Source organism: Taeniopygia guttata, chromosome 6 (genome assembly GCF_048771995.1).
Source record: "Taeniopygia guttata chromosome 6, bTaeGut7.mat, whole genome shotgun sequence".
Lineage (NCBI taxonomy): Eukaryota > Metazoa > Chordata > Aves > Passeriformes > Estrildidae > Taeniopygia > Taeniopygia guttata.
This window is the reverse complement of record NC_133031.1, coordinates 27,027,169-27,052,398: the sequence shown is the minus strand read 5'-3', so window position 1 is coordinate 27,052,398 and position 25,230 is coordinate 27,027,169. Positions and strand designations below refer to the sequence as shown.

General features: G+C 39.6%; 1 protein-coding gene across 8 annotated transcripts in view; it reads right to left on the bottom strand.

The window, feature by feature from the left end:
- ADD3 (adducin 3) overlaps nt 1–25,230 on the bottom strand; it is a 91,529-nt gene that overhangs the window by 9,532 nt on the left and 56,767 nt on the right. For 6 of the 8 annotated variants that reach the window (XM_030276374.4, XM_030276378.4, XM_030276372.4 and 3 more), the window contains 5 exons: nt 14,330–14,553; nt 3,668–3,806; nt 2,145–2,296; nt 1,950–2,030; nt 786–935 (listed from right to left, as the gene is read on the bottom strand). In XM_030276374.4, the coding sequence (XP_030132234.4) occupies nt 786–935; nt 1,950–2,030; nt 2,145–2,296; nt 3,668–3,806; nt 14,330–14,524 (717 nt within the window). In that variant the 5' untranslated portion in view covers nt 14,525–14,553. Of the gene's footprint in view, nt 1–785; nt 936–1,949; nt 2,031–2,144; nt 2,297–3,667; nt 3,807–14,329; nt 14,554–18,953; nt 19,358–25,230 lie in introns of those variants that run through there. The other 2 variants (XM_004174842.6, XM_041717224.2) reach the window with 2 other exon arrangements.

Here is a 25,230-nt window from a genome sequence, read left to right as displayed (position 1 = left end):
ATGAAAATGAAATTCTGGTAACTAGGGAAAAATGGAACTCTTCAAACTTACATCTCAACCACCCAAGCATTAGCAGGGTGTACTTTGTTAGAAGAGAAACAAACTCCACAGGGAGAGCTTAGAAAAAACACCCCCCCACCAGCCTAATTTGCAATACAGTGAGAGAGGTGCTGCTTCCCAGTCTAGGGACATATTTATTGGAGAAAATTTGTGTGAAATTTATTAATGTTTAATTCTCAGCTTACTTAATGGTTTATTCTTCTTTCCCACATTTATTACTTAAAAAATAGATAAATTTTCTATTTATCTAGAAAATGCATTTCTAGATAAAATAATAAGAATTTAGTTAGTTTAAACCAATTCTTTCAGGCCTCCTTACATTTTTATCATTATTATACAGATCATTTAAAGTTTATGTTAACTATAACATTTAAATACTGAGGTAAATCCAAACTAAGTGTAACAACTAATCAAACCACTTAAAAATAAAGCTGCATAATGCAAATTAAGATGATTTATACAGCATATTATATTATCTAGGATGCTATAAATGATGCCTCTGTAAACTATTTGCTTTACAACCTCCTCAACCTAAGTATAATAATCTCTGAGCATCAGTTTAGTCTGATGCCAATCCACTGTGGGGGCCCAGCCCTCTCTCACACTTTAATTTACCAGTGTAGGGTCGATATTAAAACAAAAATGAAACTGCTGTGAGGAGAAATATGCCCAAAGTTCATAAGGCAAAGCTGTTTTCTTTCAGTCTGTGCCTAAGGAAGCCTTACAGCAGCTGTGGCAGGGGTGTGGATGTGTATGACACATCTGACGTCGGGGCGGGTGGAGTAGATGGCCACGTGTGGACTGAAGCCCACACTGTCAATACTGAGAGCTGTGCTTCCCTGGTCCACCACATCTCCTAGGATGTTCACCTTAACCTGAAAAAGAAACGGACAAATGATACTCAGAAAGGTTGTGACAACTTCAGTCATCTAGAAAATTGCCCTCCTTTCTTATTTAGCACCAAGTTCCCCCCCATGCATTCAAGGCTCAGAGCACAAAAAAGTAGGAGAGCAGCCATGAATGTGTGTGTCAATAAACCACCCTGCTGTACCAGTCCTTGACAGCTGTTGGAAGTTCAGCCATGGAAGAAGTAAGGATAAGACCCTTATACAACCTATATTCTACTACAGTCTAGCTGAACTTTCCTTGTTTCTGACTTTGAAAAATTCATCCCATTAACATTTCCTACATTTTAAATACAAAGATAATTCAGAGCCTGGGCATTTTCAGATTCATTGGAACACTACAATAGTAATTCCTGGATCAACAGAAAACTACAGCAGGGTCATGTGTCATGGTATTGTGGTTCTGTGTTTGCTGTGTAATAGTATCAATCTCATTTTGGTACCCCTTTCACCTTGAGAAAGTTTCTTTACGGATATGCACTGACATGAAGAGCATATGGCAGGTTCTGCACCCAAAGATGTGTGATTTAGCAGTTACCACTGCCTAAATACCAGCCTGTAACTTCACCCAGCTCATTTGCTGGGCCCGGGGAAGACTATTTGACTTTATCTCCTCACTTCTAAAGGTAAGAGGTGATTCTGATAACACTACTCCTACAGAGTCATTTCACATGTATTGCCACACTCTCAGGTTATAAAAGGCTACACTGAGGTTACTGGTGAGCTTCATCAAACAGGAACACAGAACTTTGCTTCTCCACATGGGAGCTGGAGACAAAGAAACAGGAAGTAAAACTAAACCCAAGAAGAAATACTGGCAACAAAGGCTGGTACCATCTAAGCAGTTAATCAGCTTTTCATCCTGTGGGTAAATATTAAAAAAACCCAAACAGCATAATTACAGAAGTCCATTGAAGCAGCCACAAAAGTATTTTAGAAAACAGGATGAGCCTTGCTGGTTATTACAGCAGGTGAATCACATACCAAATTAGAAGCTGATGCTTCAGAAAAGGACAACCCTCTTGGAATAATTAGAATGTGGTCATGTTCTTTGCTTACTCTTACCTGCAAAGGAGACAGGAAATGGATTACTGATCTAATTTACATTATTCCAGGGGAAAAATAATTGGAATGAATAGGTGAGATTCTAACTAAGTTTTTTTTCCCTAAAATACTTACTGTGATATAGGTATTTGGCAAATGTGCCCACCCAAACAAGTCAGCCAATCTGTATAAACTGGCTAACTTGCAACGAGTAAGTTTTTCTCCCTTAACAAACGAGGAGGTATCTACCCCAGGTAGGTCATTGATGGGTGTAATCATTCCATGGCCTGAAAAACAGACAAAAATAGATGATGGCCAGTTGGACAATTAAATATATTTCCAGCTATGCCATGATCTTCCAGATGCAGTGTATTTAAATGGTTAGCAAAGCAGTACTAGCATTTATGAGACAGAATAGAGGTTTTCCTGAGTTGTCTCCTGAATCAATATCCTACATAGGACTGGAACTGTGGTCCAAGATATTTCTCACTAAGGAAGTATTTTTAAATGTTACTTTGAGGGATTTTTTTGTTACAGGAGAAGATATTCCTTGTAGACTTCTGACACCAGCAAAACTAATTTGAAGAGATATCTCAGTCTTAGCACTTCAATTCAGCTCTAATTAAAAAATTAGAATTAGTGAAAGAGTTCTCAAACCCTTAGACAGAAGGTATCACCTCTTAACAGAGAAATCAGAAAGATCAATTTCTGTCTTTGACTTGTGACTACACAAACATACCCCTTTCCTCTTCATGAATGCATGACAGCCTTTTGACAGCCCACAGCCTTTGCTTAGAGGGAAAGTTAAGACCAAAAGAGGTAAAAGTCATTTTGGTTTTCAACAATAGGAGTGTGCACTTTGAGATCTGTCCCCATTGTCCCTGGCAAACACAGCAGAGATAACAGTGGGATGCAGAGTCTCAGTAACCAACCAGAGACGTGAACACGAGGTTATTTGGGCTCTCTGTTCTCTTCCACTTGTTTTGTTAAATAAACCCTGAAGTACCATTTTGGGACCAAATCTCCAAAGATGATGAATGCTGACAGCTGCCACTGTACTTCAGGCTTGTAAGTTCCCATATGAAGTCCACCCACAGAACTTAAATTGACTTGAATGTCTCAGTGCTTCATGACTTGGAAAGAACTTGGGTGTTAACTGCGAGATCCCAGTGACATCTTTACAAGTAGAGTGCAGACTAGAAGCTGTTCTTAACTGTGGGAGATGTTTATCTGATAATTCAGTTTGCCAGGGGATTCTCCCCACCTCAGAGTCATTGGGTTTTTTTAGTAACAACTAAATGGTAATGTATTTCACATCTCAGTTCATATTCATGTTAAACCCCTAGCAGTAACAGAACACAACATTTTGTTCCCTATGTCAGTTCAACTTCTATTAACAAATTATAGAATAATTGAGTTTGAGGATCCCAACCATTTTGGATATCATTATACAAGTCAAAGAATTTGAGAGAATGAAACCGAAAAAGGCAAGCTAAGGCCACCATCTGCACTACTTCACAGCTGAAGCAAGCTCTGACAGAATTTTTATTCAAGGAAAGAGGAGATCCCAGCATTCTTAAGCCCTGGTTACAATTGGAAGGAAAAGAAAGAAAAAAAGAAGAAAAAAAAAAAAAGCAGTTTATGTATAATTCACTTACTGAGTGAAGATGAGGAAAAACCTGTAAAAGTGCTCGCTGTAATGTATTCAGCAATCTGCTGTAATGCAAGCAGTCCAGTGGGGTTATTGCCCTTCTTCATCTGTTCTTGAATAAGGCATTCCAGATCTTCTCTAAAAGCCTGTAGAAACATTTGAGAATCATCAAGGAAACCTAGCCTTGATAATCTTATTTCTATTATAGGTGGGGCTGGTAGTTTTGCCTCTTATTAATGTTACATGAAACTTCCCCGTAGACTTTGTTTTTAGCAGTTTTAACTTTGCCAGACTTAATCATCCAACCCAAACTTTGTATGGTAGGTACTGGCAATTTGGGAGGCAGAAAGGAGGAGTTTGGTCACAGAGGATTTACTATTTCCCAGTAACAAGATAAAACAACAAGATAAATTGTATTTTAAAAAAAATTATTAAACCTATTTTTATCAGTGATTAAAATGTTGACCATATTTTGGAAGAGATACTTGAAATTCAATCAGAATGTCTTCCTTTCTGTGCTGGATATTTTTTTTATAATGTAATCCCTCTGAAAACCCATTCAATTTTGATAAAGTTATAAACAACTGGAACACTGGAGCTCATCCATGCTCAAGTAATATCACAGACATGCAAAAACTAGACGGAAATGCTATCTCTTCTCTCTTTTTCCTTCCCCAAAGGGAAAAACCCTTCCTTCTTTTTCTGAATAGTGACTACAAGCCCTAGAGATAAACTCTTGCAGAATAGATAATGAAAAAGTTTTCATAGTATCAAATTTAATATACTATGCACTGTGGACAAAGCCTGTTCCTTTGAGGTGATAAACAGATTATTCCCTATCCACAACAAACCCCTGTCCTAGGACCACTGCAGTCCTGACATGCCTAGACTAAATAAATTCTGTTCCTTCAAACTTATAGGTTACATTTCCTAGCCCTCTCATTACTTCTTGGCAGCATCTTGCAGCTTTTCCCCAAACTTGCAGTGCCCAAAGCTGCACACAACACGAGCTGAGGTGGATTGTGAACATTCCTCCCGGTTCCTTCCAAAAAAACATTTGGTGTCTTTACCACGCAGCTGGCTCCTATTATAACTCCAGACTATTCCCTGTAAGTAATTGCTCCTTTCAGTTTACCTTCCTTGCAAACTTGCTTTCAATTAAAGAAATAAACCAGTTCTATATGACAAATGTAATTTCTTCACTGAATTTTAAATCAGTCCTTCAAAACACCCAATCTGTTGGGCAAAATCCACCAACCCCTGTTCACCAACAGATTTTGATTAGTAAGAGAGAGTGCTACTGAACCCCACAAAGACATCCTCAAGACTCTACTTGATACAGCCTCCTCAGCTGGACAGTTGAGTTTCCATGACTACTATTACCAACTTTTCAGATATCTGTGCACTCCTCAGAATAATTTTGTCAGGATCATGTCCATACCTGAGACTTGCCATATTTCCATAAGTCCTTTAAAAATTCCCACTGACTGACTCTGAGTGGATCTGTGGCACAGATCTCTCAGTGTAGACCAGAATATTCATGTGGCATGCCCCAGACAGCTGAAGAACCTCTCATCAACCTGAAAATGCACAGGCAAAGTCAGATTTTTCTCTTTTGTGGCTGCTGTTGGTAAGGTCTATGCAGCAGGACAAAGGAGCAGAGGAAGAAAAGGAAAGAAAAACACGGAACTGAAAGAAGAAAGAAACCTAACTGGGAGAAAAGAAGTGGAGGACAGAGAGCAATGGCCATAAAATGAAAAGTGCAAAGTTCCAGTTCAACATGAGGAAGAACTCTAGATCAAGGGTACCAGAGTACTGGACCAGGGTGCCCAGCTCTCTGCATCATATTAAATTATTCCTCCTTCAATTCAACAAGCAGTATAAAAAAGATCTGCAAAAACATTAATAATAACCTCTTATTAGTCGTATTCAGACTTCTGGAGTTTTTTTTAACTTGTACAAATAATGTTACTTACATAGCAGAAAAAAAGGAAATGTAATATATTTTGAGAAATTTTTGACAGAAAGATGTTTTAGTTTCTTGCATATTGTATTTTTAATTCTTCTGATTTTTGGTGATGTTATTTTCCTTCTTCTGAGCTTAATTTTGCACCTTAATGCTAGCAGCAGTATGTTACACATTTGCTGAGACTACTAGAAATGAGGATTTAGTGTTGTAACAACAACTTTGTTAAACCAAACAAGTAGCTTCCCTTAAAAAGTTTTAGAAATAAGAGAACATAGGTAAGAGCCAGGAAAGTAGCAAATGTGAAGGTTTGGAATGAGCTGTAAAGCAGGTGAGAATATGGATGAAGTGCATAAAATCAGGTATGCAATTTATCCACATGCCAGTGCATAATGATGTTTTCTAGCAGCTTCAGCCTGCCACATGGATATCTATGAATATTTCACTACATTTCATTCACTGCTACAGACCTCTGAAACCTGGAACTGTATATCCTTAGGTAACCACCCCAATGTGCTAACACAACTTTCTTCCATTTTTGATATCCCAGTGGGCTCCTATGAAGGGCACCACCTTCTTGTGGTCAACAATTTACCTTTAATAAGAGCCATTAAATGAGTGATATTTATTGGATATTTATTTCACTATACAAGACTGATTTCTGTAAAACCACTAGCTTGCAGGGCTCTGATTCTGGGATCTGACCAGAGCAGCAGGAGCCTGCTTCTAAAACCTAACTAGAGCCTACAGACCAAGTGGTTTGGTTTTGTTTTAATTCATGAGATTGTAATATATTTATATATGTGTGGCATTACACTGCCCACAAGTGATCAAGCAAAAGTCATACAAGTAAGTCATACTGGAGAGCATGGCTTTCAAAGAGATGACAAACATGCTGCTCTGGCACAAAGCAGATATTTCTCAAGCAGAGAGGTAATTTCAGATGTAGTATTTGACAAGAAAATGCTGACAAAGGAAAAACTGTACTGTCAAATGAATGAAAAATGATGTTATTCAGCTGTATGCTCAGCATTGCTCAATCAATAGAAAGTTTCAGGGATTTAGTAGGCTCTTTGGGTACATGTGCATTGTTTTGTTTGTTTGTTTGTTTGAAACCATGACAACTTCAGACATGAGACACTAAGAGCAGTGACTTTTACAGTAGGGTACAAATCCCAAAGTGAGCAGCACAGCACTTCTTGGCTGCCCATGATCCTGCCAACACAGCTGGACTCGGACACCTGCACACAGCAAGGATGTGGCCTGGCTAACCCATCCCTCCACAGCTGGGAATCATTTCCTGTTTGCACAAGCATCCTCCTGTCTTCAGGGACCTCACCTGCCCAGCCAAGCACCTGTGTCCCCCTTGTTTGTGCTGAAACAGCACTTCAAGCATCAGACTGAAGGTCTGATAGGAAATATCCCGTGGTATGAGAACTGGGCCCATGACAGCTACTGGGAAGGAGGTACAGTGACATTTCAGACAAGGTGACAACCAGGAGGATGCTGAGTAGGGCTTTTACTTTAGACACCCAAGTGAGTAGCCTGACCTTGGTAGAATGCAGGCTGCTGCTCTGCTTCCACCCCATCCACCTTCTGAGTGCCACTCCACCACCTTGCTCTGAAACATGAATTTTCCCACAACTGACCAGTAAAAATGAATGGGACAGCTCAGCCTGTTCCTAAAACTGTTTCCAGAATTCCACTACTTCCAAAACTGTAGTCAGCTTTTTTTACACCAGCTTAGACAGCCTTACATGGTACTGCACTGCCTGCAGAACAGACAGAGCTTTTCTTGACGGAGTCATTAGGAGGATGATTAGGTCAAGGTCTTTCTAATATCATAAAATTACTTCTCCAGAACTATTTGCAATCATCTTCCAAATACACATCATAGACAGAGGCAGTTTAGACGGGAAAATCTTTCAACTTAGATCTGCAAAAGTTCTCTGAAAGTCAAGAGTGAAGTTAACAAGCTCAGTTCTGACTCATTTACTTCCATTTTCTTTCAGAAGTACAATCTAACCGTGAGCTGACAGTGTAAATTTGGGCTTTTAAGAATCAAAGCAACATTTGCATGTACCAGTTGACAACTAGTATTTTTCAGTCAATATATGCAGGAAGAACTAGAATAATCAACTTGCTAGAATAACCTATTTTACATGGATACACACATACATAGCACAGAATAACGATATTACTAAAAAACTTGATATTAATCTCTTCATCTTGCTAGGCAGCTCTCTAAGGATGTTAAGAAATACACAGGCTTATAAGTATTTTGACTATCTATGCTGTTTCTTTTTTGTTGACCACTGATTTCTACATGTATCCAATCAAAAGCAGAAATAAAATAATAAGCAAATAATAATGGTATACAAGTCATCTACAAATACTCCACACCACTGCAAACCTTTAAGAGGGGAAAGCACATGCTCACATTAGGACTAATAACAGTAATGACTAAACAGTCTCACATCATTCTACAGGAAAGTAGCTAAAAAAGGAATGTGAGGTCCCTACCTTTCACAGCAGCACTGCTGTTAAACTAAAAGCGACAAAAAACCATTCAACCATTTTCACTTTTGCCCGTTTTGATCAGAATTTCTAATATCTTAAATCCATTTTTAAAAAGGGCATCTAAACATACCCACAAGAGTCTCTAAGCCAAATCTCCGCCACTGAAGAAAAGTTTCAAAACTTAACTGGTATTTTGTCCTCAGGAGTGAAGAGATGTTAATTTTGGTTCCTGTGCTGTAAACACAGCTGCCCGTGAGAGGAAGACCTTCACTGAAACAGCACGGCACTAACAGGCTCTTTCAAGACTGAAGTTTAGATACAAACAGCCAGTGCCCTCAGTGGAAAAGGGTGGAGCTGGCCACAAAAAAACCGCCAGGGAGCGAAGGCTGGCGGGGAGAAGATAAGAGTCACAAAAAGTGTTTGTCAATGCTGTGACAGAGAACAAGGGGGATGGGGCTTCTGTGTAGGCTTGGTAATAAATATGGGGAATTAGCTGAAGTTGTAATAATCTCTTCACTTGCACTGAAGGGTGAGGGTACCTGGGCTGGATTTAGTGACTGGGCTGACAGCAAGGCGCTCCCCACACAGAGCTCAGCCTGGGCCAGTTTTTCCAGCTCCTCTAACCTGGTGCACACTGCCTTTCCTCCACGAGCTGCAGCAGAGTGTTCATTCCTATGATAAACAGCCTAGGGATACCCCATGATTACAGCCAAACCTGAAGCACTGAACTCCTCTGCCAAGCCCATCCCCAGCAACCCAGAGCCAGCCACTCACACAACTGCTGCTCTGCACGGGGGTCTGGCTCCCTCCCTCGTGCTCTCTGGTGGAGTAAAGCCATTCCATGCATCTTGCTAAATGGAATGTAAGTGAAATGTAATGAATGGAAATGGAATGTACAATGAAATGTAAAATGCTAGACAAAATCAAATTTCAGTTTGGCAGGGGTCTCACGCCTTTCTGAGCATAATTAACTGGGTTTTTCAGTAAGTGCAGGACTTGGAAGGGTGGGAGCACACATGGTGAGGATGCATGAGGAGGGATGGCAGAGCTCTTGCAGGGTGTTCTGGATGCACATGCTCCTGCAGCCAAGGAGAAAAGTCACCAGTCCTGGCTTTCCAAGGTTTTCAAGGTATTGTTCAACATGTATCTGTTGGCAGTTATATCTAATGAGAAATAAAGCACAGTTCAGACTAAGTGGAAAGGAGCAATATGGAAACAGGGTGGAGTGAAGGGAACCCAGTTTTATAGTAAGAAAGAAGGGAAATTCTCAGGATGTTCCCTTGTGGTGCAGGTTGATGTTGTGAATTTCCAGTGTTCCATCACAGCTACAGAAATGAATGATAGCTAGGCAGTGGGATTTCTCGGATCCTCACAGAGACCTAGTGGATGGCCTTGATTTGAGACAATGTTACCCTGCCCACAAACTTCCTCTCCCTTAAAATGCTGTCACAGTGCACAGGGGATCTTTAAGGGACATTTTGTAGTATGTCTTCAATGATGCATCAAGTTGAGCTCTTGTCTCTTGCCTCTGAGTGAACAGAATGCTGCACAGGTTGTATGATGAAAGAGTGCAACTAAGCTCTCGCAGTGGGAGGAGAGTCATGACTTCCCAGCAGGATATTGGGAAGATGTCAGAGAAGACAAAAGCCAGAGCAGGGAGCTGCAAGGCGAGAGAACTGCCCAGTGAGGATGTCCTCAGGTGATGCAAAAGGTTGTGAGTCCTTTGTGGCCAAAGGGTGAGGCTTCTGAAGGATGTGAAAGGCTTTTGAACTTCTGAGAAAAGAGCAGTAAAAGCCAAAACTTATGAGGAATTGAAAGGACTTTGATATTTTAAAGAAAATAAACTGCCCCAAAAGGGAGTGGCATTGCAAAAATACTGGATGTTCACTCAATACAAAAGAAAGTAAGCTAAACAACTGAAAAAGCTGGGGAAAAATAAATTAAATCATCCTTCATCTCTGTCCTGATGGTTTCAAAATAACATATCTAGGAAAAAAATTCAAGTGTGGGTGGGATTGCTTGTTTTTGAGGAGAAAAATCTGCCTGCATGCTGCATGCTAAGGCAGACCTCTGAATAGAAGAGTTGCTAAGCTGTATAGTTATCTCCCCACTTTTTTTTTGGGGTAAGACTGGCTAGTGTGGGAGGCAGGGAGGTGTGTGCATGTGCAAGGCAGGAAGGGAGGCACAGTAGAGAAGTACATTTTTAACCACAGCATAACCCCCCAGAATTTTGCAGTCTGGATAGTTTCACCTGAGCCTTCCTGCAATGGCAGTACCAAGCCAGAGTGGCCCAGAATACTCTGCAGAGTCATGGTGGGTTGGTAGACACTCTCTAGATCCAGCACAAAATTAAAGTAAAGCCTGATGGGATCCTGCCAACACAGAGCTCAACTTAAGAGAAAAAACCAAAAAACCAAAAAAACCCCAAGCTCCAAATAGCTGTGTTTTATCTGTAAAAATAGCCAGTGCATATCCAATGGGTCTCAAGAAACCACACAAAACTTCACTGGTAAATTAAAAACATAAATTGCACATTTAAATTCAAATAACCAGGCATTTTTATGTCTACATAAAACAGCTGTTCCACTCATCACTTCAGACACAACTTCTTCTTACATTAGTAAAAATAATGAAGCACATCTTTTGTACAGGAATGCACCCTTTCCCATTTCCACCCTCACCTGTAGCTTTCCTTCCAATACACCAATATAAAGAGATGGAAGGTACTCCTCAGTGCAGCCTAAGCCCTGATCACAATTTCTTGTTAGAAATTTTTTTAAAGTTTTAAGAGTTTCTGGTTGCTATGGTGACAGCATCAGAGAAATGCTAGAAAGAAATAAAGGCCAGAAGGACTTGTATACCATAAGTGAAATAAGGAGTTTGGTGGTACAGCAAATATATTTTTGCTCTGTGAAAAACACAGTTACTCTGTGTAACAAGCAACGTATGACTGTTTAGCATACAGACAAAACTGTTTTTAATTGCAGAATTAAGCTGGAAAATATAAAAAACCCCAAAACAACTAATCCATCTTTTCAGATTTTGGATATATTACAGGGCAAGTATCTTGGTCCCAATAAACAACAAAACTAGTCCACTGGATAAATGTAGTGCCTTTCTTTGAAAATAACAACATACTACCTGAATCCTCTGAAACTGAAGGCATTACTAATATAAGCCTAAATGGATTTATGTTAAGATTGGCCAGCAGTACTTCTGGACGCTATCAGGCTGCTCAGGCCCAGATGATTTTAATTTCTTTCCACCTTTCTAATAGACACCAAAGAGCAAACATGTTCAGTTTATCAGATTCTCCAGGCTATCAGATGCTCAGGGGCTACATGCAGTATTAGGCAAACACATCTGAGAACTCACTGATAATGTCAGGACATTCTCCATGAGCAATGGTCAGAAAACAACTATGATTTGTTTAAGGTTTAGTATGAACAGACTCCAAGACATTAGCAAACATCAGAGGTAATGGAAATAGCTTTTCAGTAGCTTTTAAATTATTTAATTTAGGAAAGGGAAATTGCACATCAGAGAGGAGTAGTCAGATTGCACACTAGTATGGGCACCAAACAGTACATCAAAGAGATGCAGCAGCTTGATGTCTGAAGATGTCTGGTCAGGCCTGTAGCCCTTACAACAACATGCACTGAGTAAAATATACTGTGGTTCCTGAAATACATTCTCTAATTTATTTTCTTGCTAAAGGATTTAGAGTTTCCTACTTGAAAGAAATAAAAAAAAAGCTTGTTAATAAAACCAGATTGAATTAGTACCTAAGCGTCCTACTATGGTGATTAACCCTTTAGTTTTGCACCTCTGCTCACAGAAAGTGCATATACAAAGCTCACCTCATCACCACCATAACATGCTTGTGTACTTTTAAGACAGTTACTATCCTTGCTAGATACACTTCACATTTACTAATACTTGCTAGAAGAGGAGTCACTGACTATTTCTTTGATCTGAATGCATTTATATATGTGAGACTGGGTGAAGATTTACCAGCAAAGCAAGCTCTTTAAACTGCATCTCATAATTTCTCTTCTTCTAAACACCTTCTAAACACCAACTATATTCTGTCAAATGCAATAATCCAGCAAAGCAACAAAGAAAATATCTAACACAATGTAATTCTGCAGCTATAGAACAAAAACACTATGGACAATGCTCATCAGTTCAATCTTGAACCTGTGTACACAGACTGGTAACAAGAACAATACTTTCTGGCCACTGTGTGATGAATTCTAAATTCAAGAGAACAATGTAAATGTTTTCAGTCCTGAGTCCCAGGAACAGTATGGCACTCAGCAGCTGGAGCCTGGAAAAAGCACTATACCTTCCACCCCAAATAAATGATGACATTCACTTGATGGACATTTGCTCACAGATACTGTACAAAAATGCTTTCATTTCCTTGCGTGAGAAATCACAGCAGAGTTCCTCTAAATTTTCTGTATCAGGAAAAGGGAGGATAAAAGGAGATACTTGAGGGGAAGTGGGAACTCAAACAACTCCTCTTCGTGCCTGATCCACACTCAGCTCCCACGTTCCCATTTCTCTCTAAGCCAAGCAGGCAGCAGGCCCCTGGCTTATTTGGACAACTGTTCCCTTACACAACAAAAACTTGCAACTTATTGGCAGCTCTGAACAGTCACTTTCCAAAAAGTGCTGGGCTCAGCTTCTCTTGCACCAGGACACCGACAGCAGCCCAGCAGCTCTCTGTCCCACAACCTTCTGTTAAAACAGCAGCCTAAACTCAGGGGTTCATACCCTTCTTCACACTCCTTCCTAAAATCTGCATGCTGACACTGCATCTACAAAAAAAACACCACAGAAGCTGCATCAAAGGGACATTAATTACATCTGGCAGACTTGGCAAAGGATGCCCCAAAACGTTAATGAAATAGTTACACTCATCAGGGTCAATACTGTCATCAGAAGGACCAAAAAACCACCCCCCATACAAAACCAAATGATCTCTCCAACTTATTTTTATCTGTTAGGCTAAAGATTTCATCATTCTGTGAGTCCTCGCTACTCATAATGTGAGTATTTTAACAGGAATGAGTAGACTGATCACATTTTACAATTGAGTATTTAACATAAAATTATCACGATTAAAACATTATGCAGTACCTCTTTAGAGCATTTTCCTTACAAAAGAGCTTGGCTGCAAACCCCAGTTTGTGCAAATTGACTTGAAAAATAATAAATTCCTTAGTCAACAGGTTCACGTTATACTCAAAGCAACACACAGATCCAAGAGACACTACACGACAACACTTTAGCAAACAATCCTGTTATTCATGGATGAGTATAATAGGGTGATTACTAACAGCTGTTTGCAATCTCTTTACATATGGAAAAGCTTCAAAAAAAAAGTACAGAAGCACCCCAATTTACAGAGGAACTGAAGACAGAAAGATCTGTAAATCTGCTTAGCCCCCTCCCAGTCCCATTATCCTCAATACTCACATTACACATGGATACCCCTAAAGGATCATTCCACAGGCCTTACTCACTCCCTATGGCTTCAAAATACTCAAGGCAACAGCATTACTTTCCAATGTATTCATCAGGTTAAACTCAAAGAATATAGGTATTAAAATATAAATTAAAACTACTATGAAGTGGTTCAGTAGATTGAATAGTTTTATATGTAGTCTACACAAGTACTGAATTTACACAACCAGTAGATGAGCACTAATATGGCTAAACAGGGGTATGATCACCCTCAAGGACAAAAAAAGAACATAGTCTAGCTTTTAAATAAACTTAACCCAATTATAAATGTTAATTAAAGCATTCCTGATGCAAATGATAGGTTAATAATCAAACCCAGAAAGCAGAACACCATGTAATGCCCTAATTTGTTCCTATTTGACCAGTGACTCCTTCACTCTCTTCCTCCTCCCTAAGTTTTAATTAGGAACCCTGCAGCCAGCCACATCTTTCTGTAACAATGCAGTGAACCATAAGAATATAAAAGTATAAGGAGAAAAAACAACGCAATAAAGGCTTATCCACAGACAAAACGCCACACCAACAAAATGCTGGATAATCTGTTTAGTGACTTTTCTTAGAAGATGGTCCAGAGAATATTCTAGCTGCGACAGAGATTTCTTTTTTTATTACACCCTTTCCTTTTTACTCCCCATCAGTGGCACTCACAGGGCTCTGCAGTATCTGGGTGACCCTCTTCCTTTGCTCCATCATGTTGAAGTCCTGTCTGAGGTCAGGGGACATGTTTCTCTCCCGGATGTACTCTGGGTCATTCTCATTGATGCGATCGAAGTACCGCTCTTTGTGAGGCATCGTGGCAGGGGGAGGAGTAGTGATCACCACCTGGCTGCCATCAGCACTCATGCTTCAACACTGTGCAGGGAAGGCTTCCCCTGAAACAAAAGCAAAACAGGGAAAAGTGTTAGTTCAAAGGAGAGCAATGCACGGAACTTCAAAGTCTGGAGACAACTAATGTCCCTTTGCATCTCTGTAGATCATCTAAAATGAAAGGAGAACAAATTTGTAACTATCACAATCAGAAAATTTAGGAAAGATTCTAGAAAAATGGTTTAAAAACATTAGTAAGTTCTCTGATAGTGTACAATCATCTTTATTTGAGGTAAAATAAAAACCAAAAAGCACACAATTATGAGTTTCATTTGAAATTACCATTGTACATTTTATAACAAACTTTCCTCTGTAAATTTGCACTACACTTACCACCTCCCAAGGTTTTTTTACAGCTCTCCTTCCTGAGCTGTTCAAGCAAACACCCAGAAGAGAAGGCCTGTTTAATATCTGCTCAGAGCTCATCTCCCAACGTGAATGAAGAAATTCCTCAATTACAGAATTTTCAAAGCATCTCATAACTACAGCTTAAAGGTAAGGCTTCAGGACACTCAAAGACCACCAGGGAATTTCCACTGAGCTCCAGCTGGTACCTGCTCTTTCACTAAACACTTGGAGACATTGAGGGAACTGCAGAGGTTGTATGTTGGCTTACACAGCATTGAGGCCACATCCATGGCAAACAGCTGAGCTTTAGCTTTTCTCCTTTTGTGTGCAATTGTATGCAAAGATTCTCACTGAGGCTCATTACATTAGAACAAAAAAAAAAAAAACCACAAAAATACTTTCATGTCTTGGTAGAAAGCTTAAAAATCTCATTAAAAATACTGATAAGCATTTGTAAACACAAACAAAACTGGATCAAAAGGAAAGAAGCAGACACCTGAATTTTCATACAAAGAATCAGGCTCAAAAGCACACTCAGTAACACCATTCCTCAAAAGCTACTGAAGTGGGACACTTTCTCAAGTTTGAGGAACAAAGAGAATCAGGATTTGAAGGATGAGATAAGTGTATTATGAAAATACATTTTAACATGCAAATATCTACAGTCAATAATACATTTAATATAAAAATATTTGCATGAAAAAATATTTGGTATGTAAATTCACATCTTCAGAGGAGAAAAGCCCAAGTCAAGCAGTGCTCAACAGCGTGGTTTGACATTCTGGTATCAGTAGATCAAAGTGTCCTTGCTCTGTCGTACAGTTCACCCATCCCTCGTTTGTGTCACTGCAATTACTTTTCGGAGTATTCTGTGAACAGTGAGCCAATGTGGAGCATCCAAACTGCCTCTACTGTAATCCCACATATTTCCCAGGTGAAACACTGGGAACCACTGTCAAAACCAGCTTCAGCAGCCCAAGCCCTCCTCCTGTCTGCAGCAAGTCCTTTCAGTCCTGGTAACACCCTCTGCTGCTCAGCCATGACCCAGGCTGGCAGGAGGATGCAAACTGGTTTTCAGCCAGTTTCCCACACTGAATCCCAAACAGCTTTGGTGACAGTGCAAGGGAGAGCACAAGGATGAAATCCTGGGCACTGCAGCCATGTAACTAAGTATGAAACTCCAGACAGAAACCACCAACAGAGCTGGGAAAGCATTAGTGGGTAAGAGCCAAATATGTCTATGACTTTCCTGTATATTACAGATTATGATAAAATTTGGGATTGAGATGAAACACAACAGTTCCTACAGGTTTAATTGGTTTTGTTCTTCCTGCCTTTTTTTTTTTTCCACAGAGAGAGAGAAAAAGAAAACCTCATCTGGGATGCAACATTATCCAGCTGCACACACAGAGCTCCCAGGAGGTACCTGGCATGCTGGATGAACATACCATGTTCTGGGATGTATAATTCACATCCTGGAGACAAGCTCCATGAACTCTGATGGCTTCATTCCAGAGGCTGGGGAAACACATTGGTGAGTTTTGGATGTGCTGCTCGGGTGCAGTAGGAGTTCATTCAGCATTTGCTGACTGACCTCTGGAAAGCCTGGGATGTGTGATCAGTTTGTGGATGCTGGGGAGAAAATGGGATTTGCTTCAAGGAAGTGAGAGTTTGGGGAAAATCTGGTAGAAATATGAAAGGTCCTTAAATTTTTTTAAATAATTAACTCTTGGGATGGTGTCTGGGGATCTGACCACCACTCAGCTTGGGAAAAATACCCTTATAAATGTAACTGTGTATTATGTCTCTGCTCTGCTGCCCTGTGTGTATCTTTCATTTCCCCCTGCCCAAAATGGTGAGGTTTAAGAAGAAAAGGAAAAAAAGCATCAGGAGAAAACAAAAGACCATGAGATCACTGGCTACATGCCACAAGGCACAAAAATCTTGAGACCAGACCTGTCAGCCTTCACTGTTCTCCATCTGTGTTGGGATAAGAACCTCCATCTGAGCCAGAACAGACACCTTCCATCACCTGCAGGTAACTAAAAGCAGTCTAGAAATGCAGATAGCAAGAACCTTGCTTGAGCTGGTGACCAGCTGTGACTCCTGCTCTTTTCCTCCTTCCCTGGAGTTGTCTTATCTGCCCATTTATTTCCCTAAAAACCTGAACTGTTAACCCCAAGTAGGAGACTCGCTCAGCTGCTGATTGACTCAGTTGGCTGGATCAACTACATGCATGTCTGAACTTCAAAACACATTTATTGTTATTATTATTATAGGTTTATAGGACATAATTAGTTCAAATCCATTACATTACAATTCATTCTTACAGTGACAGAGAAAAGCCCATTCATCTGTAAAAATGGCACAAATGTGACTGGTAATACCCAAAATCCACAAAAGAGATTTTTCTAATTGCCTTGGACTTTAGTTTTTCCTCTTTCCTTTCAGCCTGGTTTGTTACCTCTAGCCATTAAGATTACAACACTGAAGTCCTTGTAGTACAAAACCCGTCCATTACTGAACATAATATGGGTGTTGGGTCCAGTTGTTCTTATTAGGTCTGGTTCAATGCCCACTCTGTTGGTTCCAGGCTGACTCTCATATAACCCCTACTGTTTCCTGGAAAATTCTCAAACAAATCAACCATTCTTTTATTATTTATTTGCATCTTTGATTTTTTTTCTTCTTTTAAGAAAGAGGATATTTATTAAAAATGCCATCAGCTTTAGGGGACCAAAAAATTGGTATCTCCTTCTCAGCATAGAACCAGCAATAAGACAAAAGTATTCACAGGAAATCCAGATCTCAACATCTATGAATTGTGATAGAGGATCCTCCCCCCAACTTTTTTTTTTTTTTTTCAATTGTGTGTGTGTGTGATACTTGTGCCTAGAGAAGAAATCAGCTTTGCTGCAAGGCTACTTTTGGCTTCCACCCCCTACAATGCTGTTTATGAATTAAAGAAAGTGAGGTACCACTTTCCTGAACAGTACTAGCTAACATTTCTTATGCATGCTCCAGAGTGGTTGCAGAGACTGAGGCACAGGTAGAAATGAGAAACCCAAATAGCAACAAGACACTATATCTGGACTGGTCAGAACAGAGAAACATACAGAGAAATCAAAAACAAACTTAGATCTGATTATATCCTGGTGAAAGCCATCACTCATGGTCTGCTGAGGCACACATTTTAGCCCACATTTTGAATAACATGCACATGCTGACATGCAAAAAAAGAGATTTGAAGTTAAAGAAGAGCAGTTTTCCCACACTTGGTTCAACTGCTCGAATGTGAGGCCTAACTAAGAACTGAAATTTAGAATGAATAAATTCTTGTTACACAGAATCCTCATCTCTGCTGAAAATAATTTTAAGGACGTGTAAAACAAAAAGGCTCACAAGGTCTTGCTACAAGTAACTTGTTAATCTTACACCACTTCCCCCTCCTAGCTCTGCCCTCCTGGTTCATGCTGAACTGAATTCTGATACAAAAGAAAACAGGTCGTGTCCTCCCGTGCTTTGATGCCTTATATAGCTCATGGGTTTGGCTTCCATATCCTGTTCTGTATTTTATACCCGTAACTGGGCTACTGAGAGAAAGTAGAACATACCCCCTCTGTCAGGAAACTGTTTATCTCTCTACTTAGGATTAAGTCTCATTTAATGAAAGCTGCAATTTTTTTCCACAAACTTGGAATTGTTGATTTTATGTTGCAACATTACATCCTGAGCATCCTCATCTGACACTTTGTAAAATCTAAGTAATCTTCTGTGTTGCTTTTGTTGCAACAACTATTTTCAATGTCAAATCACAAAAACAGCTCAAAAATAACAATGAGGTAAGAGAAACAAGAAGTACTAAAGTAAAAAAAAAGTGCAGGAGACCAAATGCAAAGAAAATTTATATTGAGAAAGAACCCCCCAGAAAGCACTGACTTGATATATTTATATCTTTCATAATGCACTGAATGCATATAAAAATAAATACCACCAGACAGAATAACAGAAAAGGGACCAAATTATTAGATCACCTAGCAACAGAACATTAACCTACCTTTTATGCTGATCTTTTCTGGCTGGTTTCAGACATCTCCATTTTCTCTATGCAGTGCAATCCATCTTACTGAGAGTTCCCAGCACTGCAAACCAGCAGTGTGTGCACAGCATCCTTAACTGGTGTGACTGATTTGGGGTCTGGGCACTCGGGCTGGGCTACCCCGCATTGGAGCAGTTCCTCTCAGGAGCACATTGAGCTGCTCTGCTCCTGCGATTTCTCGCCTGCTTGTTTTTAAGGAACAGTCTGCTCTTTCTCCCCCCCACTCCCCCTCCAATATCTTGTCTGCCAGGAGACTTGTTGGAAGCAAACTGGGCGTCTCTTGATCTCAGTTCCAGCCTCCCTATGAAGCAGGTTCCAGTGTGAATCAAAGACTTGGCTTTAGCAAACACCGTCAGCTAAGTACGTCAGCTGGCAGCAGCACACACACTTCAGGAATATGGGGGACCGGTGGAGAGGGATGGGGAAATATGTAGGAGAATATGGACTGAGAAGAGGGTCACCAGTGTTATTTTGTGGTACTAGAAAGTTAACTATTCATCCTCCCTCCTACATATTTTAGCAATGACACAGAAATAAATAATTGCAACTCTTTCAAGGCAAAAAAAAAAATTGGGTAGGCACATCAAAATTAAATTAATTCTGAAATTAATCTCATGGAGACATCAAATATCATAAATATCTGAGTTGAAAGTTTTGTTTTTTTTTTTTAATCTTACAATAGATTTGGGATTTTTTTACTTTACACACTATTCAGATGAGTAAGATGTGTGTTCAGATGGTAGTATTTCCTAAATTCAATTTGTGGAACTGGAAATAACTAGATAAGTAGCATTTGTTCAAAATTTTATTAACTGATTTTACTAATTTGCAGGAATTCCTTACACTAATACTCAAGCCAAACTACCCTTAAATTGATGCAAATTAATTTGCATTTAAAAATAGTCATATCTCCTCCCAGCCTGCCTAGCCATTCAATCTTTTTCTCCTTTATCACATCTTCAGATTCATACCAGCAAATGCTTGTAAGGGTTTTTAAATGGATTAATTTTTAGCTGCATCAGTTACCCTGCCAGTTAACTGCATATCAACATAAATGTTTGTTCTGAAATAAAGATAATGATGATACAGGAGTGTCAAACACCATTTCTTCCAGTAGCAATGCAGCCATAAACAATTTGTCATACTACAGACCAAACTGGTTACTAATCAAATAGTCTAATCCAGTGCTGCATATTAAAGTCCCTTTGCTTTTTAGCAGAGCAAACTAATAAAATGATCATCTCTTTTCAGATACCACATTAAAGAGACTGTATGGCAGCAAGATATAATTTTTCTTAAGAACTAAGAACCTGAGTGCATTTGAACCTTGTTTTTGTGTTGCTGTGTTAATCTAAAACATTCTTTCTTCCTAGTTACATTGTGCAATGTAAAAGTCAACACAAATAGTCAAGCTGTGCAACTCACACTTTACTCAGTGTAAACTGGAACTGAGCCAGACACACTTTATTGCCAAGAAGTGAGAACTAAGTGGGTCGCTGACAGCCACACAGAACATAAGAATTTGAGGCCTGTAGCTTTACCTTTAATTGCAGGGGTGATGTTTTATCTCTGTTATGGAAGGCTCCTTATAATGCACTCAGGCTGTAGCAGGTGCAGTCTGCACCTCCCCATTTGCAGCCCAGCCTGCCAACATTTTTTCAGCACAAGTGGGGAAAAAACTTCTGGAGCCCAGAATGCTGGTTTGATGTATCCAATATGCTCTACCACATGGCCATAAATGCTATTTGCATGCATGGAGTCTCATAAATGAACTTGTATGCTTCACCCTGTAGACACAAACTATTTCCTTCACTGCTGCATGAGTTTTTAATGTAAAAAAAGGGAGGGAACACTTGATAAGCAAGTTATCCAGTCACTCTTTTCCGAGAGTCAGTATGATAAAAGACAAAACCAGTCTCAAGAGCACAGCCCTGGGAGTTCAGATCCAAGGTCCACCCTGCCCACTGTGGAACCTCTTGTGCCAAGGAAAGGCAGTACATAACCAGGACGTTGCCATTGCTGCATCGTGTGACACCTGAGCAGCTAGCAGTGTAATGGTTTCAAAACGTGCTCTGCTCCATGAAATGTTTTCTTGTTTTACACAAAAACAGTTAAGATTGTGTAGACAATATGAACATTTTGAGCTTATGATGTTCTGTACATAAAACATGCAAGTCAGAACAAATCCAGCCACACAATCAAAATAGTTACAGAAAAGTAGCAGAGGGGGAATATAGTTTGTTGGTGAAACAATTCAGGGTTGACAATGAAAAGCACTTTATTTTTAAAGACTCACCCCTGCTTATCTACATAATCACTTGTACTTAAGTCACCTAAAAATATTTCATGAGTTAGTAGACAACAGAGAGCTAAATTAAAAGATTACATTCTGGTAGCACTTATCCGTATTAAGCTGTGAAAGTAGGCACATACACATAGCCCACACACAGAGACAATGCCTGAACAATGTCCCTGTGTCACCTGAAAAACATGAAACCTGGGTTCCTCCACAGTATAAAATAAGAACTTCTCTGTGAAAAGAAAACTTAACTGGAAAAGCTGTTGCAGTCACATATTCCATATTTCCATATTTCGCAACACTTCCTCTCCCTCTCTTGCGAAGTCTCCAGCTTCCTCTGGTGACTTTTTTATTGGGCTGTCCCTGGCCTGCACAGATGCAGGGGAAAACAATTCTACTTTATATAGAGATCTACATAAGGTTATGAAGTACAAGAAATAAGTCTGTTATGTAAATATTTTTTTTTTAAATCCACTGATTCACATCAACCTGGATAAAGCCATTTGGAGTAACAAAGACTACTCCCAGCAACCTGCAGGAGCTCTCCTAGGTCACTGGTACAATGTGTGACATTGGAGAGAAGGGAAACCTCTTATCAATCCCAGGGCACGTGAAAAGTCTTGGTGATTTATGGCAGTTTGATTATCCTGAGAAACATCACGGCCAAAGCAGCTGCTGAAGGGTCAGAGGCTGCAATGGTGGGCAATCCTGATGATCGACACGAGGCAACTGCTGGATTTTACAAATATTCACACCAACAACTGATCTTGCGTATGGTAGCACACAGCTAAACCTTTTTATAAAGGTTTATAAACTCCAAAACCCTGGAGTTCCTTTCTCTTCACATCAAATCCCAAACTTTAGCACCACCAACAGCTCAGTGTAGACCCCGTTGAAGACCACCACCATGCACTGACCATATGGAATTGCAGCTCAACGCCCTCCATAACTCACAAGTGAGCACTGGGAAACCCGGCCAACAGCGAATCTCAGTAGGACAACTGTAACTGGAAACTTAAGGAAAAAGATGGAATTGTGCCAGGTCTTCGATCATACAGTCTTCAGGACAAACTGTATCTTTATTAATATTATGCACCACACCCTGCACAACTCTCCTCAGTTCATCTTGGGATCTCTGAATCACTCTGCCATAAATTTTATATGAAGTGCAATAAGTCACATTAATACACCAATATCAGCTTGACCATGTCAAAATAAACTGGCTAGCCTCTCAAAAAAGGAATTTTAACATTTTAATGACTTATACATCATTCTCACATTAAACAGAAAACAAGATCATTTCAAAAAGCTGATTTATGATAGCTATAGTTAAAACTAAAAATATTTTAGATAAAATAACACAACTACATATATTGATTTCATGTGTGAATAAGAGGCTTAGTGGAAATGTTATGGTTGTCTTAACGTTTTTAACTATAATTACTACAAATAGTAATTTTAGGGATTGATGAAAGTGTGAGACAAATGATGCCAGCCAAACGCAGGCCTGACTGTAGAGGAGGCACATTGCCACTGACAGACCATGAGCAAGGGAAAAAACTTTAGGCATTGTGAGAAAAGAGCTATCCCCTTACTCCAGCAAATGCTTAAAAAAGACAAGCTCAAATTGAAGTGTAGAGGGAAGGCTCTGTTAATAGGACTAACATCTTATATCAGCCATGAGATGGCACAAGGGACAAAAAACTGTAAATCACTATTCACAGATTATGCTGAGAGCGTCTTTTCTCACCCCATTCAAGGCTCCAAGACTTTCTTTTTTCTCCATTACCAAAATTAATCTTGCTTTAGCATATGAGACATTTTTCCCCCTCCTTGGTCCATTTACAAACAAATGTTTGTGACTGTCAAAACATAACAAGGGAAAAGTTAACAAACACACAGAAGTTGATGGAGGTTATAGTTGCACCCTAATACTTACACAACGATCATCTTTAGAGGACTTAAGTTACACGTACCTTATGCTACAATTTTTCATGTTTTCCTGGCTGCCTTGAGGCAATCCTGCCCCTCCCAGTGCATGTGTTTCAGTCCCCACCTCTGAAAATACCATTCCCTAATTGTGCTAAGCACATCTCTCCATGAAGCTTGAGTTTACAGTGGTTACACAAAGGCATCAGGGTTAAAAATAATCTGGGGGAGGAGAGCAGGGGAAAGTGTGGAGCAGAGCAGAGCAGGGCTACAAGGACCTGGCTGACCTACTCAAAAGTTCAAAAGGCAACTACTTTATTAGCTGCGTTCACAGCATGTTGCTTTAATTATCCTTCCCAGGGAAATCCCTAGGATTTACAGTAGTGAGAAACACTTTTTCTGTGTATAGTCACATGGTTAATATTGTCTTCAGCTTGCTTGAAAATAATTAACCCCCTCCAACAAACTACCCAACTAGTATATGCAGAAAGTTTCAAATGCATTCAAAGTTTAACCTATACAAATATGCACATCAATCTCAATTGACTAGGCCTGAATTTGACCTCCTTCTTGTCTCTGACACCTTTTGCTCATGGTATTAGGAAAGAAATTGAATTTAAAGAACCAAAGGTCTTCTATACCTTCAGGAATGGAAAACGATTCCACTGAATTTCAAGCAAGCCCCGCTGATGGCAGAGGGTCACTTAGGACTTAACCACAGCACTGAACAGAGAAGCAGATGTGCCCAGAGCAGCAACCAGCACATCTCTGAACAAGTGCTGAAGATTTACTAACAAAAGCTTTGGTAAGACAGTGAGAGGTAGGGTGAGTCAGCATCAAGTCCAGTAGTAAGAGCAGTATTTTAAAAGTCAAAGGCAGAATACAAAAATATTTCATCATTAGGCTACTATTATTTTCCAGTGCAAGCAAGCAATTATGTACTGTTATCCCATAATTCTTCTCCTCCATCATTGTAAGCCCTGGACACTTGGATAAAATAAAAGACACTCCACGGCAAATTACTCTGGTATTACAGAGCATGCTACACAAAATCACGGGGACTTGCACACATCTGTGATTGTTCTTAGAATGGAACACCAGCTGACACTGAACATTTGTCCTAGAGATTCAAACCATCCTCTCTTTTGATCTCAGTTGCATGAAGCATGAATATTTCATGTCTAAAGAGGAGATGGTCCAATGTACTGAGAACAAAACTTCCCAGGTGGTACAAGCAACCATCCACCCCAGACTGCTTCAGAAGACATTCACTTTATACTACAGCATTGTCATGCAAGTGAAGAATGAAGAAAAGCTTCCTGGTTTCTCCTCTAACCAGGGACTTGAAGGAGCTGCACCACCAGTAATTCAGAATTCCAGTTGCAAAGACTCTGTTATAGTTGTGAAGGCACATGCAGCCTTTGATCAGTCACATGCAGCACTAAAGACTCTCCCTCAACTCTTTCTCCAAACAGTTCTTCCAATTTTGCCTTCTACTGTTTTTTTTTTTTGTTTGTAATTTCAAGAATATTCTGAAGCCAACAAATATATTAGATAGATCTGTCTTCTAGTTAAAATGGAATACTTAAGAGTAATTTTATTTGAATTTCCAAAGTTCATTAGGAAGCCTGGCCTGAAAATGCTATTGGCTTGTTTGCAAATAAACATGTATATGTTTACACTGAGTGGAAGTATCTGACATGGGCTGAAGTTCAGAGCCTAAAATGTAGAGGCAAATTCTTCTCTCAACTCTAACAATAAGAATTAAAAGCAACAAATTTAAAAGTCAATTAGTAATTTTTAGAAAAATGACATTATGTTCTGAGCATTGATGATACTTTTTTTTCTCACTATTTGAATAACTGATGGAAATGATCCCAGGTAAACAGCATTTCACCTTATACCATAAGAAAATTATTGATGATACAAAAAAATGTCTGAGGCTACAGAGATTACATCTTCTTGAAGAATAAAGGTAAGTAACATCTTTTCTAGGTCTTTCAGCTT